General features: G+C 43.0%; 3 protein-coding genes across 4 annotated transcripts; all 3 read right to left on the reverse strand.

The window, feature by feature from the left end:
- Positions 1-162: 162 nt before the first annotated feature.
- Positions 163-1,316, reverse strand: LOC125513166 (3-hydroxyisobutyryl-CoA hydrolase-like protein 1, mitochondrial). Its single transcript, XM_087538619.1, has 5 exons — positions 1,305-1,316; positions 852-950; positions 674-775; positions 552-593; positions 163-480 (listed from the first exon to the last, which is right to left on the reverse strand). Exons 1-5 carry the CDS (start codon positions 1,314-1,316, stop codon positions 361-363), a joined length of 375 nt encoding a protein of 124 aa, XP_087394745.1. The 3' UTR covers positions 163-360.
- A 2,245-nt stretch (positions 1,317-3,561) lies between these two features.
- On the reverse strand, positions 3,562-12,594 carry LOC125513157 (small ribosomal subunit protein mS47). Its single transcript, XM_048678192.2, has 14 exons — positions 12,389-12,594; positions 12,199-12,279; positions 8,306-8,374; positions 8,169-8,232; positions 7,743-7,822; positions 7,569-7,652; positions 7,312-7,396; positions 7,095-7,180; positions 6,867-6,988; positions 4,742-4,802; positions 4,412-4,510; positions 4,234-4,335; positions 4,104-4,145; positions 3,562-4,029 (listed from the first exon to the last, which is right to left on the reverse strand). Exons 1-14 carry the CDS (start codon positions 12,518-12,520, stop codon positions 3,910-3,912), a joined length of 1,227 nt encoding a protein of 408 aa, XP_048534149.1. The 5' UTR covers positions 12,521-12,594; the 3' UTR covers positions 3,562-3,909.
- A 1,784-nt stretch (positions 12,595-14,378) lies between these two features.
- Positions 14,379-18,441, reverse strand: LOC125513172 (putative trehalose-phosphate phosphatase 2). Of its 2 annotated transcripts, XM_048678205.2 has the most exons (13): positions 18,284-18,441; positions 16,948-17,029; positions 16,765-16,845; positions 16,379-16,648; positions 16,155-16,295; positions 15,975-16,046; positions 15,764-15,892; positions 15,623-15,679; positions 15,437-15,538; positions 15,254-15,331; positions 15,026-15,166; positions 14,831-14,923; positions 14,379-14,679 (listed from the first exon to the last, which is right to left on the reverse strand). In XM_048678205.2, the coding sequence occupies exons 4-13, from the start codon at positions 16,592-16,594 to the stop codon at positions 14,629-14,631; spliced, it is 1,080 nt and encodes a 359-aa protein (XP_048534162.1). In that variant the 5' UTR covers positions 16,595-16,648; positions 16,765-16,845; positions 16,948-17,029; positions 18,284-18,441; the 3' UTR covers positions 14,379-14,628. The 2 variants fall into 2 exon arrangements, with proteins under 2 accessions (XP_048534162.1, XP_048534160.1); XM_048678203.2 differs by having other exon boundaries at positions 16,379-16,845.
- Positions 18,442-19,188: the final 747 nt, after the last annotated feature.

Genomic DNA, 19,188 nt, shown 5'->3' on the forward strand with positions numbered 1-19,188 from the left:
GTGCAAACAACTTGGTCCGGACACACACAAAAACGGTTCTAGCAAAATTTGCAAACACATGTATCAACCATACTGCGATTAGGGCTAGCTTTCTTGAGCAAAATCTCCCAGATTCCTAATATCAGACACTTACTCTTTGTCAGCAACTGGGATAACTTAGATCGGTCCTCACTGGTACTTATCACCAGATAAAATGATGCACATTTATAACATTGGATGAAAAGGAAACAAAAGGGCAAGTTCCTCTTAGTGCTCGAATTCTCTATCATGCCAAGGATTCGGCGTATTGTACATGAATAGGTTGTCGTTTGCCCATCCTAGTTGTTTTATGTGCTGACAACAAAAATGGGCTCGGGCAATCTATATGAATTCCTCTCGCTGTTCTGTGGGCAGCTTTAGTTCAGGCTCGAATTCTCCTAGTGGGGCAAAGTAAGAATCTACCATGTCCTCGGAAACGAACTCGAGCGCAGGAGGATCCCACTGCAAGAAAAAAAATCTAAAAAGACTGCACTAAAAAAGGAAACAATTGTGCAACCAGCAAAATAAAATACCTTTGGGGCCAAGTCCTTGTCAACCAGTCGCGCTCTCACACCCTGCACTGCAAAACAAGCCCATCATTACTTGATATTTTGCATTATGTCCACTTGGTCACTCTTTCTGCCATCATACATACCTCACAAAAATCATGATAAAATGGCTTTGAAATGCCATTGATGGACATGCGATATTCGCGCACAAGGCATTCATCAAGTGTCTGATATCTACCTTCACGTATCTACAGGATGGGCACACACGACCTCAGCAACTAGCATAATTACAACTAAACAAAGTTATTTTAGCTTTCTACATACCGATCGTAGTGATACTTTCAAAGCAAGTGGGGAGGCCTCTTTCAATCTGTTCAGTGCCAATGTACACCATTCTTCATTCAACTGGGTTGCTTCACTTTCCTGATTACAAGAGATGAGGTCCTTAAGCCCTCTAAACCATAAGCATTGTAAAGAAAAAGGCTCTGTCATTAGAATCAAAACCTTTAATTCCAGAAGCGTAATGAAGTATTGGCAACAAATCGAGGACAAATACCACCGGATCTTGTCGTTCCTCTCTAGTTAGTCATTAAGGTCAATCCAAGGCCGTTGGGACGTGATCAAGAAAACATGCGATCCATGGAGTGGGTGCTTCGAGCAAGTGCGGAATGCACCTCCAAGTGGTGTCACGATTGACGATTGTGTGAGTGTTTCTTTGTTTTGTTGAATATATTTGTGGCATTGTTTGATTTGATGGAAGTTTGAGCTCATCCTTGCCTCCATGTCCATGTGTAGGATCGCATAGCCAGTCAATATTTCAAGCAAACAACGGGCTTCAACGGCCGGTCATTCACTCTTCACCATTGTTGGCGTTTGCTCAAGGATAGTGAGAAGTGGAGGGTGAGGGACAAACTCCACCAAAGAAAGTTTCTCTTGTCAATTTGGAATACGATAATGATAGTGATGATGTACCAAGGGGAGAAGAAACAAGGGCAAAACCGGATAGAAACAAGCGAGGGTGAAGAGATCGGCCGAGGCATCCACTTTGAGGGATCAAATTAATGAGATGGTGAAGGTGAAAGAAACTATGTTGGCCAAGCATTTGGATACTAAAGTGGCCATAGCCGAGAAGAAAGACAATCATAAGGAGGCAAAGTGGGAGAGAAGATGCGCCTTTGAGGAACGCAAGATCGCTCTAGAGGAGCAAAAGAGGAGGGATGAGAGGACTGCCGAGGAGGACCGGTTCATGATGATGAATCTGGAGGGCATGGATGCAACGCCAAGAGAATTTTGGGATATGAGAAGAATGGAGATCATGTGCCAGGGAAAGATGGAGCTTAAAGATCTTACGACCGATGGTGGTGGTTTCAACAATGTTGGTCGTGTAGGTTTCGGAGGTAGCGGTGGGGGTTTAGAGGTGGTTTTGCTTCTCGTAATGTTGGTGGTGGTGGGTTTGGAGGTGGTGTTGGCTTTGGCAATGGTGGTGGTGGTTTGGAGTTGGTGTTGGCTTCAGCATTGGTGGTGGTGGAGGTGGTGGTGTTCCCGGTGGAGGTGGTGAAGATTTCGGCAATGGTGGTGGTGGTGCTTCGGCAAATGAAGTTCATGTTGATGCTTCGGCCAATGAAGATGGTGGTGCTCATTCTTCGATCTATGTGGATAAAGATGGTGATTGAGGTGCTATGGCCGGTGGTGGTGGCGACGATCTTCGCAACAATGATGATGTTGCTTGATTTGTTTTATGGTAGGTGGCGACTTGATTATGTTTTATTTTGTTTGATTGCGCATTCGTATGGCCAAACTTGCTACCTCGTATGTTGCGCATGAATTTTGATATGAACTAGTGCAACATGACTATGTTTATATAAATTGCATGCATCTATATGAATTATACTACATGTCAATATTTGCCCGCAATTTTTTTACGGTACCGCTAAGCCTCCGGCACAGACAGACCATGTAAACTCGTCTTGCAAAAAAGGGATAAGTTTACATGAAATGTTCGCCGGAGGCCACCCACTACTGCAATTTGTTTTTACAGGCAGCCCTTGTATAAAACCTATAAACTTGTCTTGCAAAAAAAATTTACGTGAAAAGTTTACATGATCTATTCACCAGAGGCCTCGCACTACCGCAATTTGTTTTTACAAGCGGCCCTTATATAAAATTTGCAAGACGAGGTTTTAGCTGCTAGAGTTGCTCTAACACGTGAACTGAAAGTGCTACCCTTTTCAAGTGAAGGGTAAGTTTTGATCTACACCATAGATCTATCTTGATAATTGTAAGCTTTGTAGGGGGTGTACTAAAGCACACCTCATGCGCAGGACAGCTGAGGAGGATGGTGTCCCAGAGACGCGACGGTCATTTGCAGACCAAGTCTATGTTGGTTGCACTTGTAATGGCACGACAATCCTACTAAAAGCATATGAGGATCATTATTTTTCCCTCCGATGAGAATAGGATTTGTATTACACGGATAATAAGTACTCCATCCTTTCCATGTTACAACCGGTTGTGATAACGGAAGTACCTTTCTACACCCAGGAGCAAATGCTCCTGGTATGAATAGTAAAATTAAAAAACTAGAAAAAATGTTTAAAAAATTCTGAAATTTTTTTGTGACATACTTTCACAAATGTTTGATGTGCACGCAAAATTTCATTGCGAAATCACATTGGTGGAAGGCGTGCCAAAAAAAACAAAATCAGAGCTCCAAAATGCTTTTGTAAGTAACATTTCCAGAGCATCGATTTTGTTTTTTTTACCACGCCTTCCATTAATGTGATTTTGCGATGAAATTTTGTAGGCACAACAAACATTTGTGAAAGTATGGCACAAAAAAATTTCAGAATTTTTTGAATTGTTTTTGAATTTATTTGATTTTACTGTTCACACCAGGAGCATTTGCTCCTGGGTGTAGAAACTCCACGTCTATTCTTAACATCTATATTATGGAAGAGAGGGAGCAGGTTACAATCAATCAGCTAATGTAAGCTGTGAAACAAAGTCCCATTACCAGTGCAACCAACTTGGTCCGGACACACACAAAATCGGTTCTATTAAAATTCGCCAACACATGTATCAACCATCCTGTGATTAGGGCTAGCTTTCTTGAGCAAAACCTCCCAGATTCCTAATATCAGCCACTTACTCTCTGTCAACAGCTGGGATAACTTAGATCGGTCCTCACTGGTACTTATCACGTGCCGCATGGTAAAATGATGCACATTTATAACATTGGACGAAAAGGAAACAAAAGGGCGAGTTCGTCTTGGTGCTCGAATTCTCTACCATGCCAAGGATTCGGCGTATTGTACATGAATAGGTTGCCCTTTGCCCACCCTAGTTGTTTTATGTGCTGACAACAACAATGGGCTCAGGCAATCTATATGAATGCCTCTCGCTGTTCTGTAGGCAGCTTCAGTTCAGGCTCGAATTCTCCTAGTGGGGCAAAGTAAGAATCTACCATGTCCTCGGAAACGAACTCGAGCGCAGGAGGATCCCACTGCAAGAAAAAAAATCTAAAAAGACTGCACTGAAAAAAAAGGAAACAATTGTGCAACCAGCAAAATAAAATACCTTTGGGGCCAAGTCCTTGTCAACCAGTCGCGCTCTCACACCCTGCACAGCAAAATAAGCCCATCATTACTTGACATTTTGCATTATGTCCACTTGGTCACTCTTTCTGCCATCAACAGATAATACATACCTCACAAAAATCATGATAAAATGGCTTTGAAATGCCATTGATGGACATGCGGTATTCACGCACAAGGCATTCATCAAGTGTCTGATATCTACCTTCACGTATCTACAGGATGGGCACACACGACCTCAGCAACCAGCATAAACACAACTAAACAAAGTTATTTCAGCTTTCTACATACCGATCGTAGTGATACTTTCAAAGCAAGTGGGGAGGCCTCTTTCAATCTTTTCAGTGCCAATGTACACCATTCTTCATTCAACTGAGCTGCTTCACTTTCCTGATTACAAGAGAAGAGGTCCTTAAGCCCTCTAAACCATAAGCATTGTAAAGAAAAAGGCTCTGTCATTAGAATCAAAACCTTGAATTCCAGAAAACCACGGAGTTAAAGTGGCTAACTCATACAGTAAAATTATCAAAGAGACAAGTGCATTTCATGGATATAGGCTTGCATCAAAAGAAATCAAGCAATAAGCATGCCATGGAAGTAAAATGTTGAACCATCACTCACCAATGCATCCACGATCTCTTCAACTGTTTCATGGCTGAAGCATTTATCTATGACCGCCAGCCTAAAGTAACACAAAGGGCACAAATGAGCTGAGCCTCCCACAAAATAAGACATGACGAGAAATTTGCAGAAATCTATGGGGAAAATATTTTTTTAAGAAATCTGAAAGCATGCACATTAAATCCATCTGAACCGCATACAAAAAAACGCATTCACTTAAATCATTTATCATCACCACCACTCCTACTATTATTGGTTTTGGTCTCTTTACAAAACATAAACATTTTACCATTTTGAGGTGACTTCATCTCATCCTTATAACTTGTACTCCATATCACGAATAAGTAACATTTTGGAGACTGACAGTCTATAAGATGTAAAGTTGACCATTAATTTCTACTGTACTCCCCCCTTCTAAAATATAAGGCGCAGTTAACTCTTTTTGATCTTCCACGTACAACTTTGACTATGATTTTCACTTATAGTATGCATACAAAATTAGTATAAGATATATGAAATGAAAATATTTTTGCAAGAAAAATATGATGATGCCACTTATACATGCTAGATCCATATAATTATATATATATGTATGTATGTATGTATGTATATATATGTGTATGTATGTATAGGTAAAACTGTGTCTATCATAGCTTGCCACAGAACTTGTTTAGGCTCCCTAAACTTTTAACGGTTTAAAAGTTATCAAAAAATATGAAATAAATATGGGTGCATCTCTCTAATGTAATAAGTTGATCCAACGGAGGGATTGTTAAAATATGCATCTATGTGTCCTCGGCAAAAATAATAAGCATTTCAGCTCACTGCGACATAAATATATACTGAACTAAAATTTTTTTTCGTGCAGGACACATGCAGTCGTATTTTTTTAATCCCTCCGTTGGATCATGTTATATTATAGGTGTGTTGGTTCAGTATTTTTTTCAGAATTTTTGAGAACTTTGGCACCGTTGAAACCCTTAACTAGTTCTGTGGCAAGCACTTGTAGAAAATCCTACTCCTAATATTTTGGTAAGGAGGGAGTAATATGTGTGGTCAAAGTTGTGCATTAAAGATCATGCAAAGTCAAGCACGCCTTATATTTTGGCAAGGAGGGAGTAATATATGTATAAAAACAAATAAAATTACTAGATTCTAGAAATACTTTCGAAGACAAATCCATACATATGATTTTCAAAATTCTAATGTGAATATTTAAAATGATAGAAATAGAAAATTTTAGAAGTCTGACTGAATATATGGCCAAATGTCACCTATTTGTGATATGGAGTACCTTCACTTCATTAAATCAATGCGGTGGCTATCCATATAATAATAAATAGGGGTTTCATCTTTTGGAAGGAACGAATTGGTTACAATCTTACAGAAGTTATTTTGGAACAAATTCTAAACCATATAGGCTATTAAAGAAGAAGGGAACAGAAGGAATTGAGTTCAGCAAGAGAATGATTTATTGAAACTCAGACTAAAAGACAAATAACAGAACATAGCAATCAGTGTTAATAAATTAGAGCATGCTTCTGAAACTGCATCTTTCCTGAGTAGGCGTATTCCACACCGGGATTGCCGATTCCTCACCAGATAAGGAATTAGAGCACGTTTGTTGAAACTTTTCCCTCCCTCTCACGCTGCCTGTATCTTTCCTGAGTAGGCCTATTCCACACTGGGATTGTTGATTCCTCGCCAGAGAAGGACCAGTTTCTCATCAGAGCTTGTCTGTTGCCTAATGCTTTGCCTAGGCCAAAGCAAGGAGTTTTACCATCCCCCAGCTCTTAAACGCGCTAAAGCTTACATGTAAAACGCTTTAATATATGGTTATGAACCAAGCCAAAAACTGAGCCTAGCCCACTTGGTTGGGTGAGTGCATCTACAATCTCACCAACTTGATTCAAGTCCTCGTGGACTCAAATTCAGGTTCTTATATGCAATGGGGGAGGGGGGCTTTCCTCACAGTTTTCCTTCACAAACATTATGAACCAAACAAGCTAGAGGACGACTTCATAGGTTGCGGTACTAAAAGTGATCAATGGCATAGTAAAATATTTATCCAGATCAATGTTTAGACTAGAATTATGTTCACTTGTACGGTCATTCCATGGCTTACCTATGTACAATGCTTGTCTTATCTGGATAAACAAGGTCTCCGTATTGTGCAAGGGAAGAATCAATAACTGAAGGATCATCAGTAACCAATTTTGCAAGTCGTTCATCAACCAGATCCAGGTGCTATCACAAGAAACGCAACTCGTAAGGTTGGTCAATTAATTTGCTAACAGAGTAGAACTACAAAACAAGAAATAAAAAATACATGGTTTAGTCGGCAGGATCTTACCTCACTAATTGAATAGTGTGTGGCAAGGCCAAGTGCAAGCATATCAACTCCATTGAGTTTTTCACCAGTCAAGGCCAGGTATTCCCCTGCAAATGCATAATTAAAAGAATGATTGTATGTTTCTATATTACATTACAACATAGAATAAACACAAACCAGGGACAACATTAAACTAGTACAAACTGCAGGGAACTAATAAGAACATTGAACAACTAACCAACATGACCAGTTAGGTGTGACAAATAAAATGAGGCAGCAGCATCTGGATGAAAGCCAATATGTACTTCTGGAGTGGCAAACACCTGAAAATAGTAATTATGCACAGATTTATAGTTGTCAATACCCAGCTTTGCAATTTCATAAACGCATAATTAAATTAATGAAGTGTCTAGACAGAAATATTACTGCACTATGATACCAGGCTCCTTAAGAGCAACTTAATAAAAGCAAATCAAGCAAAAACAATTGACATACTGTTCTATCAGTGGCAACACGAAATGTTCCAGGAATGGAAACGCCTCCTCCACCACCCATAGTAACACCGTCAAGAATGGCAACCTATATTGCAATATAAACGTGATACCAGCTGATTATCCAAAAATATCAAGACGAAATGTCCAATTTTAGAAAATGAGTTTGTGTACTTACATGTGGTTTTAAGTATGTGCCTAGAACATAGATGAAACTGTACAAAGTCCTGAAAAAATCTTTAGACTCGTCCAGCTTGCCTAATTCGACATAAGACAAGGTTAACATTAAAGGAAATACTGAGGCATATGACTAAAACAGGTTATCGCTGCATATAAATTTCCACTAGGAAGATTTGGTGTCAGGAAATTAATATATGTACTCTATTTATGCAATAAAAAACTGCTGTTTCTTAGACCAACTTTCAAAAGGAAATGAAGAATGTGTGAAAAAATTGGAGTTCCGCTATCATAGCCGCTTTTACTTTCCTAATGTAAACGTACTAGAAACTTTAATAAGTTGGTCGGTGCTCCCTATATAATGGAAGCAATTACCATGTTTAACAAAGAAATGTAATTAAATGATGCACAACGTCTGCCCACTTACCTTCATTGATAAGTTGGCGCAATCCAACAACATCCCCACCAGCACAGAATGCTCGGCCGCTGCCCTTCATGCAATACACACCTCAGCTTAGATTTGTCTAGTGCCATTAGTATCATGCAAATGATGAAGCACCATACCTTCATCATGACGAAACCAATGTCAGGGCTGTCCTCCCATGATTCATAGAACTTGTTGAGCCTAGCTCCCTATCAATACAGCAATTCAACTAAAAGTCAGAACCATGTACCAAGATCATGTAACAGTAAGAAATAAATAATACTTTGTAGTCGGCATAAATACACATGGATTAAAAAAGCAACACGAATCTGCATCTACTACCCCTATAAAAGCACGAAAGCGCGGAGAACCAATTCATCTCATCCATCAAATAATGTGATTTGATGGTCTAGATCGCTTCAATCTATAAAACGTGTTTTACGCTCTAATTACCCACCATTGCCACTCCACGTGTTTGAGAGCAACAACGATCCACTAATCCCACGCATCACACTTAATCCCGTACCTTTTCATCCTCGCTGTAACTTCCCCCCGAGCGCCTCACGCACGTCTCCTCTTCCCCTCCTTCGCCTCTCCCATCTAGCCGCCGGCCAGCTGCTGCACGCCGCTCCTCCGCCTCTCCCATCTAGCCACCGTCCTCTCCTACGAGCGGGTCGCCGCCCTCGACTCCGTCGTTGCTTCCTCTCTTTCGTCGGCGCCTCGCCGCCCTATGCTGCTCCCTCTGCGCAACTGCATCCGCTGTGACAGATGGTCGCGCCTCACGTCAGCGCCACCCTCCCGCCCGCAACGCCTCGCCTTGCCGCGGCACATGACACGCATGCCCCGCACTAGCGCCTCTCCGTCGTCCGGCCCCACGGTCTGCCCATCTTGCTGGCGGCGCCGCCGCCAAGAAGATCTAGAGCGGCGCATCCAGATGTCGTCCTCCATCCCGCTTTGTCGCGCTGGATGGCCTCCAAGGAGCCAGTGTAGTTGTTGCTGAAGCAAGAGCATGATTCACTTGTAAGGGACAAAGGCAATTGCAAGAGGACAGTGCAGAATTTGATGAGGGGGAATGAGCTCAAGAGCAAGGAGTGCATAAATCAATACACTTCAACTCTCCGGTAAGAACTTGTGTGCGAAATATACAGTTGGTAGTGGAAAGCAGCAAACTGAATTTGTCAATTATATCTTTTGTGATCAAAACAATGGTGTCAGTGACGCTGACTGCTACCAACAGAGTTGCATGTTTAGGCTTTCTTGTTCTGTCAGGAGCATTTTAAAAAAAAATGTTGTTGACGCAGTATTGTAAGTTGAAGGACAAATATATATAAGAGCCATTGGTTCCATCCACGGAAAGACAAGAGTGAGATATTTAAGTTATCTGGCCTGAATTCTTAGTTTGTTGGTGATAGATTCGATTAGAGGGATACAAAAAGTGTTTGCCATATGCTAGAATATGAGGGATGATGCTTTTTTGTTTACAATAGGTGATAGATCCGATTCGAGGTGTACTTTGAATGACCGCATAACTTAGTGTTTCTTTGTGCAGCATGATTATTTCAGAAATACAACGATGGAGACTGGAGGAAGATTTATGAAATAGCAAACACATCCGAATGTTATTTCAGAATGATATTTTGTGCATATACTGGAAGTGAAGAGATCGACTTGCAGAGATCAATTTTACTGAGCTTAGAGAAAAAGGTGAGTGGTTCCACTCTATTTGATGAGAATGTTCACAATGCATCTTAAATTTTTGGAAGAAATGAACCCATAAAGGATTCAACAATGTATTTCTTCATAGTATGAATTGTGCGGTGTTCTAGATAGCCCAAAGATGTTAAATATTATGTATAGATGCAGTTGCAACATTTCGCTGCAGCATTTCGCTGCAGCAACTATTTTCTTCTTTGGCAGTTGGGGCACATGCATCCAATCGTGTTAAAAAATTAAGCTAACAATAATAGTAGCCAACTAAAAGAGGATCTACTTATGCTAATAGTGGAAAAATAAAAGAGGATCCAAACTCACGAGTTTATATTTATCCACTTTGGTATGTATTCTTCATGTGTTGATTTGTTGTCCACTTTTTTCTTTTGCTGTGTATTTCTTCATGTCAAATGTGCTTATGATTTTTTAATGGGGTTCTAAAGTTTGTGCATGTGTTTTGTCATTGTCAATCACCTTGACGGATTAAAATATGAGTGAACAAGTTAGTATAGTAGCAAACATCGGCTTGTAACAGCCAAAATAATTGGCTCTGTCCTCTGCTGCACAAACATAATCTTCTTTCATGTGCTGTTAACATAGGTTGAAATATATTTCCCCTCCAGGTACTGCCTTTCTCTCTGCACCTTTCTTTAGAAAGTGTAGCACAACTCTCCTCAGTTGAAGCGATTGTTAGCCCTCAGATTCAGAACTCTGGTGCATGCAAAGGACCGTTCAAGGGATCTTATGTTGATAGTCAATGACAAGAGAACAAAGCTGTACTAGAGGCTAAAAGCCTTAAGAATGATAAGCAACTAGAAGTCTGTGGAGTGGCTACAAAGGACATCTCCTCAGTTCAAGCCAATGTTAGCCCTCAGATTCTGAACTCTGGTACATGCAAAGGACCATTAAAGGGCTCTTATGTTGATGGTCAAGCACAAGAGATCAAGGCTGTGCAAGAGGCTAAAGGCCTTAAGGATGATACTCAACTAGGAGTCCATAGAGTGGCTAGCAAGGATTTCACTAAACCACTTGGGGCAAGAAAACATCAACCATCTAGGGGGAAAATTGATGTTCAAAAGCTTCGGAAGTTGACAGCAGCTACCCTCGAAGCTGCTCTGCGTATAAAGGAAGCTCGGAAGCAGTGTTTTCTAGAGGAAACAGAGCAAGATTTTGGATCTTTTCAAAATGGTCTGGATGAGAGTGATTGGCTTGCAGATTTGTATGAGATTGGAATTCTTGATGTATTCAAAGATGTTGGCCTCTCTACTGTTCAAACAGCTCGTCTCAAGGCAACAACGCAACTGACTTGGAACAACGTTGACCCTTTACCGCCTCCACATACTATAGCCTGCACTCAAGGGCCTTCCTACGCCATGGATAAGCCGCGTTGGCTGCTTTATGGGGGCAGCGCTCAGTCGCGTTGGGTCGCCATTCGGCCGTCTAGAGCGCGAGCGGCAATGACTAAGGCAAGTATGTTGTTATCCCCTTCTGAAGTTCATAATCAATCAGTGCATTATCTGTAGCATTGAATTTACCGTTGACCAATACGTGAGCACAATTGTCGGAATCAGGGGCGGAGCCAGGGGGACGAGCAGGGGCCTGCCCCCCCCCCCCCCCCCCCCAACGATCGACAAATTTAGTAGCAGCGACGAGTAATTGCCAACGAGATTAGATCAATATATGTATTCGGCCCCCCCTATACTCGAATCCTGGCTCCGCCACTGGTCGGAATGAAGAGAAGAATTAAATGATTTTATTTGAATACATGTGCCTCCTAACTATGATGAACAAGAAAAGTTTGGACTATGGTTAGACGTGCATTGCACGTGCAAGCTTACTAGTGACTAATAAAGCACCAAATCAAGCGGTTGGAACAGTGTGTATGAAAATGCAGAAATTACACCGGGCATGACACTTGTACGACCATATAAGCAAACCATACACCCATAATCAGGTACGCATCTCATGCAACATGTCCTGAACATGCATCTGGGGATATTGTATCCGCTACTACATTGATGAAGTCCCACAGACATCCAATCAAACACCACAAAGCAAATCATCACAAGGACATGATCTGACAGGCAATGTACATTAACATTTCAAATAATCCGATTACAAACTTGATCAAAAACAGTTGTGCACGTCCTCTAAGGCATTTCACCGAATGCCACGCCTACAGATTGGCTGAGATGCCCCAACACATCATCAACCACAGAAACGTTTGCCATAGAACACACAGGCATTCCATCGACACCCACACACGATTGATCCAAAGGCGCAGAAACTATTTTACGAAACAAATGGTTGAAGGGGCACGTACCATAGTGGTAGTGAGGGCGTTGAGATGGCCGGGGCGGTTGAGCACGGAGGCGCGGGCACTGGCCTTGCCTTCCACCAGCACCTGGAAGCACGCGCCAAAAGCGATCCAATGTCAGCGACGGAATATCTCGCCTCCGATCACGGAGGTGGGGAGAGGCCGCCAAACGAGCAGTCAACCGGCGCGCAGTTACCTCGTCGCTGTCGGGGGCGGCAGCAGTAGCGGGTGACGGGCGGAGGGAAGAGAGATACCTACCGCCCATGACGCCGCGGCGGAGGGCCTCCCCAGCGCGGCGAGCGGCGGCGGCGGCGGCGAGGCTCGGCATGGTGGAGCGTAGGGTTTTGGAGGCGGAGAAGAATGGGGAAAGGAAGTGAGCAGTTGTGGCCTGTGAGGGATGCCGAAATGGGACGAAACCATAGCGTGGGCTGGGCTGCAGGAGACACAGGGGACTCTGGGCTTTTACTGCTAGGCTGTCTGTCCCAGTCCAATAGCCTCTGGTTCTCAAAAAAAAAAAGTCCAATAGCCTCTGTTTTCCTCACACAACGTTCTCCTCAACCCCCTCAAAAAACGGAAACACTAAAAGAAAAATCTAACGTTTTTTCTGACAATTTATATTGGTGTGATGGTGGCAATTTTAGTTTGCAAGGTTGGACTTTTCTGAAGAAGAAAAATGAACCGTGGCAGATTGTCATGCTCATTTGACATCCTCGGAGAACATGATTTGCCATGAAAAACGTTCGATTTGCCATGGTAAAAAATCTGACGTCAGATTTATAGTGTGGTCTAAAAAAAGTTATCCTCAAAGTCTCCTTTGATTTCAAAGGGAAGATTTTTTAGGATTCCCTAAATAAAAGACTTTTAGCATCTAAATCTTAAAGAAAAACTATACTTATCATTTCGTTTGTAGGATGGAAATCCTTGCAATTCGTTTACACTCTATTTTGGAAGAAACATTCCATCCGCAAACCTCTTGGTAGATTTTTCTTTTTTACTTTTAGACTTTGATTACCAGCTAACGTCGGCTTTTTAAGCATGGTAAAACAAACATATTTTTTTAGTTGGAAGTGTTGCATTTATTTAACAATATCGGGTAAACCCAAGTTTAAAGCATCCAAGATACAATCCAGAGGGATATGAAACCATGTTCTGCATAGTTCACTCCTGCAAACTTCCTTGGCCAATAAGTGAGCCACGCCATTGGTTGATAGTCTCACCCACGAAATCCCTATGCTCCTCTATGGTTAGAAGCAAACCCTTCATCTCGTCGACAAAGTGGGCTGTAAGCGGATAGATCATGATATTCGTCTTGAGTTTGTTTACCACCACTTGCGAGTCAGACTCAAGCACCCACTTTTGAACACACACACCCCCCCCTCCCCCCCCCAGCCATCTCAACTGCAACTACGACCGCCCTTTCAGATGCCAATAACTCAATCATCAGCGTAGAAAAAAAATAGCAGGTCCATCCCATCGGTGTTGGCTTTGATCCATCCTTTCTCTGGAGGGAGCTGGTGTCCTCCACCACAGGACATCGGGCTTTAAAACAAACTGTTAGCAAGCACAACAAATCCACCATCACGACAATATAAATTGCCATTAACAACGTTTGTTTTACCATGCTTAAAAATCCGACATCAATTTTTTAACATCTCCGTTAATTTTTACAGTACCAGTTCCATCCAAATCCTTCGATCCAAATAAAAACTTCATAGGCCTTTTGGAGCTTTTGAATTCTTAGGATTGAACACCATCATTTTTTTACTTAGATTCATTTGCACTCAAATCTGCAGACAAAAATTCCTCCACTTGTAGAGTTTTCTTTTCATGTACTATAAATAATCTTTTGTTGGAATTGCTAGTTAAGAATCAAAAGGACATGACACTTCAATCCTTACTTATAGTTAGAATTCAAGAGACTTGCACTTCAATCCGGTTTGAAAATCATATAGATTCAAAGTGAACCTCAAATTTTACTTATTTGCAAATTATTTCATAGTCTGATTGGGTTTGCAGGAGTTAGCCACGCCATGGCGTTGGGTTTGGCTTCAGCAACCACAGCAAAGCATACAATAGAGTTTTGCTATGTTGCAACAGGCCAATTTCAGACGGTGCTTACATAAGTATCCTACAGACAGAAATAAATTAAATAGACAAACATAGACGGCCGTTTCAACCATGAAATGTACCAGCAGGAAATTTTTCAGCTTATATTGATATATACTAAAAGAACCTTTTAACAATAAAAGAATGAAACTGATAAGTCCCATTAACAAAAGACAAAAGGTGGTGCCAAAAAAAGTGGCAGCCACATTTACAAAATGCCAAATCAAAAAAGCTTTGGCCTGACTCTCTTATATCAGCCAACTTATTTGGTTAGCTTGTATATATAATTGGGGGCTTCTCCAGGTCAGCAAAACCGTTCTTCCCGTCTGCTCAGCTAGAACCCTCCTTCCATGCTGCCAATGTCCTCAGGAATTCCATCACCTAAATGTAAACATTTCATTCTCAGACTATGACAGTCGACTACGTGGTTGCCATCTCAATAATGCATTGTCGATAATTTGTAGAAAAGACAATGAAGCACTGGTAATGTCTTCTTATTTTTTCTTTACAGAGGATAAAGAAAAATATGTACCTCAGATGGATCCCTCAGGGAATAGAAGGCATCACTGTCCTTGGGCACAGATGAAACCAGAATTCCAAAGCCATGGTTGTTTGCTTTCAGAACCTAAATGCACCAAGATGACAGCTTAATATACCTCATCAGAACTCTAAAGAATTGTCGTATGGGTTTTGCATGTTAAGCAAGCAAACCGGAGACATGACTTACCTTGAATGCATCTTCGTCAGTCTTGTCATCTCCGACATAGATGGGAAGAACATCGTCACTCTCGCTTAGTCCAAGCGATTCAAGCAAAAATTCCACAGCTTTCCCCTTGTTCCAGTCAATGACAGGGCGAACTTCAAGAACCTGCAATCAAGAACACAGCTGAATAAAACAATGCTACAGTTAACAAATAATTTGATATAAAGCCTGGTGGCTGTGCATAATATTCACCTTCCTCCCATGGGTAAGCCTAAGACAAGGGTAATCCTTCAGAACAGCAGTTACACGCTGATGAACTGTTTCGTAGTCCTACAAAGCAATAAACAAAGAGAAGATAAGTGTCCAGCCAACATTTTTAAAAAGAAAGTGTTTCTGATATATGAAACTGAAAGGAACTCTTAGATGTAGACTTACATGTGGTGCAACATTTCGGTAATGCACAGACACACAGAACTTGTTATCTTCCATCCTTGCACCTTCGATGTCCTTTATACTCTCACTAAGATTTTCAAACACCTGGCAAGCCACCAAGGTGAGCAGCCTGAACTATATGTTGTAACATGGCATCGTAACCTTTAGAGTTTAGACATTGATACATACCTCAGCTATCATAGGTAAAAACTCACTTGCAGGTTGGAAGAGATTGACCTCTTTACCCTATGAGTGAAAACAAGTGAACAATTAAAATTGCGAAACAGAAGAAAAAATCATGTTGGAACAAAATCAAGAAAGTTGCTTCACCTCTGAATCAGTGGACCTAACACATTCCACATGGTGACCATTGGACTCAGACTTCCTAATAGGCCCCATGATGTCCATTCCATGACTTCCCGCGTAGTACAGCTCGGTTAGTTTCACAAAGTCAAATACCTAGAGGGACAGGAAACTTTAGGTAGAAGAAAAATAGAGTAAGAAAGGAGCCGAGATGTAGAAACTGGTATAAACAACATACCTTGTCACGAGATCTTCCACTAATGATTGCAGTCGGGAAAAGTGATGCTACATGCCTCACAGCAGCACGCATCTGTGAAAAAAAATCTTTAGAAGCAGAATGGAAAATTCACTGATATTGTAACACATACATAGAGATGACAGTTCAAACTGTATGTGGAGCAAGGGTTTAAAAATAAACCTCGTCAGACATTACTGCATTTGCAGGATTGTCCACAATAGGCGAAAGAGTTCCATCATAATCAAGAAACAATGCCAATTTTTTTCCACGGGCAAGCTCAGTAATTGCCTCGAAAGAGCCTAAAGCAGAAGGATAATTCACCTACGAAACAAAACGATGGAAATAATTTAACGGTGTGTGGTTTCCTTGTAATACTATCAGATGCTATAGAATCAAATACATACCATCCAATTACGATACCGCAAATCAAGATCATCAGCTTGAACATCATGGGGTAAGAAGTCCTTGCTTTGCCTCTTACGAGGAGGTGAGGAGGCCAGCATCAGATCAAGCCATCCGGCAGCACGAACCTCTTCGATCTTGCTGGGAAGAGGTTTCTTCTTTGGGGTGTTCAGGTAAAGCCCAGAAGATGGGAAGCTAGTAGGCGTTGTGTACGTCATAGGCAAGGCTAGTGAGGGGAGAGGATCAACAAAAACAGGGGAGTTGTGGCTCGTCTTCAAATCCATAAACAGAACAAGACTTCCTGTCAGTCTTGTTGTCAAACTACAAACTACCAACAACAGAAGTAGAGTGCCGGACTGAAGAATGAAACAGAGAACACTCAACCAACCCTCTTATCAATAAAAAACGGGGATCTTTTCGTCACTGCAAACGTGCATGAAACGCATCCAACTCAGCAAGCGAGAAGACCCTGCATTTTGTGTCAATGAACAAATTTAGCAGGGGGGGGGGGGGGGGGGGGGGGGGGGGAAGTAAATAACTGAAATAACAAGGAGAATACCCGGACGCATACCGGTTGATATCGCTAAGAGGAAGGCTCCTGTATCTGACGGGTCCGGCCCAAGAACAATAATTGAGTAGAGTCACAACCAACACTGCATTAAGAAGACGACCACTTTGTTATTTAATGGAACACCAAAACTAAAGCAAGAACAGCTGACAACACTGCTCGGGTTGCTTTACAAAATAGCTAGTACATTTGTCTTGCAAGTTAAAATAGGAAATAAGAATCCTGGGGGACAAGGAGAAATGAGAAGACACGACGGTGTGATTCCATTTATGCACCACCAAACATTAGTTGGAAAATGACATATCATCCATCCATCACTTTTTTAACCGAACATCCACCCATCATTAGCAGCTAAAATTGACAGCATGGAACAAAATGACACGGCTACAGAAAGTGGGAACCGCATAATCCAAGTTTGAAACCCCAAACCCTATGTAAATCCTAACACAATAGTACAATTGACCGGTGGAAGTTTAAATAAAGAAGGAAGAAGGTAAGGAAAAACAACTGTTGAGAAGCAAATCGAGAATGCATACATGGACAAGTACAAAGCATGTGCACATGGCCATTACTAGTGCTAATAATGGTGGCAACAAGAACGTAAACTATAACCCAATAATGGATTAGCTGAGCTGCCGCTGTGCGTTTTCATCTCTGATGGATGGAACCAACTGAGGGATTGGATAGGGATAGCGCAGTGCACCAATCAAGCAAATCCAAGCAATCAATCTGCCTTCACATCATAATGGAGCCCGGGCGACGCAACATGCCCCGCGCAACGGCGGCAGTGAAAGCCACAGCCCCCATCAACCCCAACCAACAAGGACAATTGCGCGCGACGACAAGCCCAAGCCAGCGGGTGTACTGCCTTGAATTATTTTTTCAAGACAATCAGTCTCCCCATCTCTCCCCTTGCAAGTTGCAATGCATCCAAAAAGGATTGGGGAAAAGGGCAAAAAGAAGGTACGGGCATGGGACCCTCGCGAAGAATCCCACACCGCCAACCACCGCCACCGCCTCGATCCATCCACGGCCATGACCGTGCCGTTACCGTCCCCCTACCCACAGATCAATCGATAGCCAACCAAAAACACCCGTCTTTCGGGGGCCTTCGATACGGTTTCACGTATGGAACAGGACGGAGACGGCTTTTACCGCCATCCGCTCCCCGTCGGGCGGCCGGTCCCGGCCGGCGCACCGAGGGGAGACGCCGGGGAAACAACCGGAAACCAATTCCGCGCGAGATCTACTAGGCGCACGCCGCAACGGGGTCGCAGCCAATTAATACGAACCCAAAGAAACCACCGGCGCCGATCGATACAGGGACGAGGAGCCATACCGGACGGGGAGACCTTCTCCGGGACGCGCCCAATGCCGGCGCGGGCGAGGCACCAGAGGGGGAGGCGTCAACGGCGAGGCGGGGGAGGAGCAGGGGTTGGGCTGTGGTTCGGGGGCCGGAAGGAGAGGAGACCGGGGCTGAGGAGGCCGCGTATTAATAGGCGGCGACTCTCCCTCCCTCTGCAGTAGCTTTCTCTCTCTACCCTTCCCCCGTTCTCTCTCTCTCTCTAGGATCCTGGGAAAAGTAGTTACCCGCTGTTTCCGTCGCGGGCGTTACGTTTCGCTTTCGCACCTCACGGGTGTCGCGGTGCGACCGGGCGGCGGTGGGGCCGGCTCCGTCTATCCGACGTGTCGTGATCTCAGTTTTGCCACGTGGATAAATGGACGGCGATGGGCGAGTCGAACCTCGAAGGGAGGGGATGGTTGGTTGGTTGGTTTGGGCTGGAGGGGTCCACACGTGCGCGGGTTAAATTAAAAAAGGGTAGTGGCGGGTGGGCCCGGGATCTACGGCGATTGGTGGGGAGAGGCCATGGAATCCGAACCGACCGCCTTGGGCGCACCGACACGTGGTGCCGCGTGGACAGCGGGCGCCTACTGGATCCACACGTGGAAAGGCGCTGGCCGCCGGTGGCGCCACCACGTGACCTTTTCTTCAACTTTTCTCCCAAGTTTTCTACTACCACGCAGCCTCTGCGGATGAAATTTGTTTCGAATGTGTTGCTGAAGTTTGTACTACGTCGTATAGTTCGTGTACGTCAAAGCAACAGCGAACTGGTACGCGAGTTGGCAGCCGTGTAAAACGAAGAGGAATGTTTTTTTCTTGTGTATTATATATACCGTCTTTTCTTCTGGTGGGTGCTGTGCTGATGTCCATCGGCTGGCCTTTCGAGTGGGCCGCAACTGCCG

This window comes from Triticum urartu, chromosome 1A (genome assembly GCF_056163025.1).
Source record: "Triticum urartu cultivar PI428250 chromosome 1A, HENAU_Tu73, whole genome shotgun sequence".
NCBI lineage: Eukaryota > Viridiplantae > Streptophyta > Magnoliopsida > Poales > Poaceae > Triticum > Triticum urartu.

Bases quoted from the DNA above. Each gene is read 5' to 3' on its own strand.
- LOC125513166 (XM_087538619.1), bottom strand. The intron at 594-673 runs GTATGTATGATG...TTTGCAGTGCAG, and splicing joins TTTATCATGATTTTTGTGAG to GGTGTGAGAGCGCGACTGGT. The intron at 481-551 runs GTATTTTATTTT...TTTTTCTTGCAG, and splicing joins ACAAGGACTTGGCCCCAAAG to TGGGATCCTCCTGCGCTCGA.
- LOC125513157 (XM_048678192.2), bottom strand. From the start codon at position 12,520: ATGCCGAGCCTCGCCGCCGCCGCCGCCGCTCGCCGCGCTGGGGAGGCC. The intron at 7,653-7,742 runs GTAAGTACACAA...ATTGCAATATAG, and splicing joins GCACATACTTAAAACCACAT to GTTGCCATTCTTGACGGTGT. The intron at 4,336-4,411 runs GTATGTAGAAAG...CCCATCCTGTAG, and splicing joins TGAAAGTATCACTACGATCG to ATACGTGAAGGTAGATATCA.
- LOC125513172 (XM_048678203.2), bottom strand. From the start codon at position 16,660: ATGGATTTGAAGACGAGCCACAACTCCCCTGTTTTTGTTGATCCTCTC. The intron at 15,680-15,763 runs GTGAAGCAACTT...TTTCACTCATAG, and splicing joins TTAGGTCCACTGATTCAGAG to GGTAAAGAGGTCAATCTCTT. The intron at 15,332-15,436 runs GTAAGTCTACAT...ATTGCTTTGTAG, and splicing joins ACCGAAATGTTGCACCACAT to GACTACGAAACAGTTCATCA.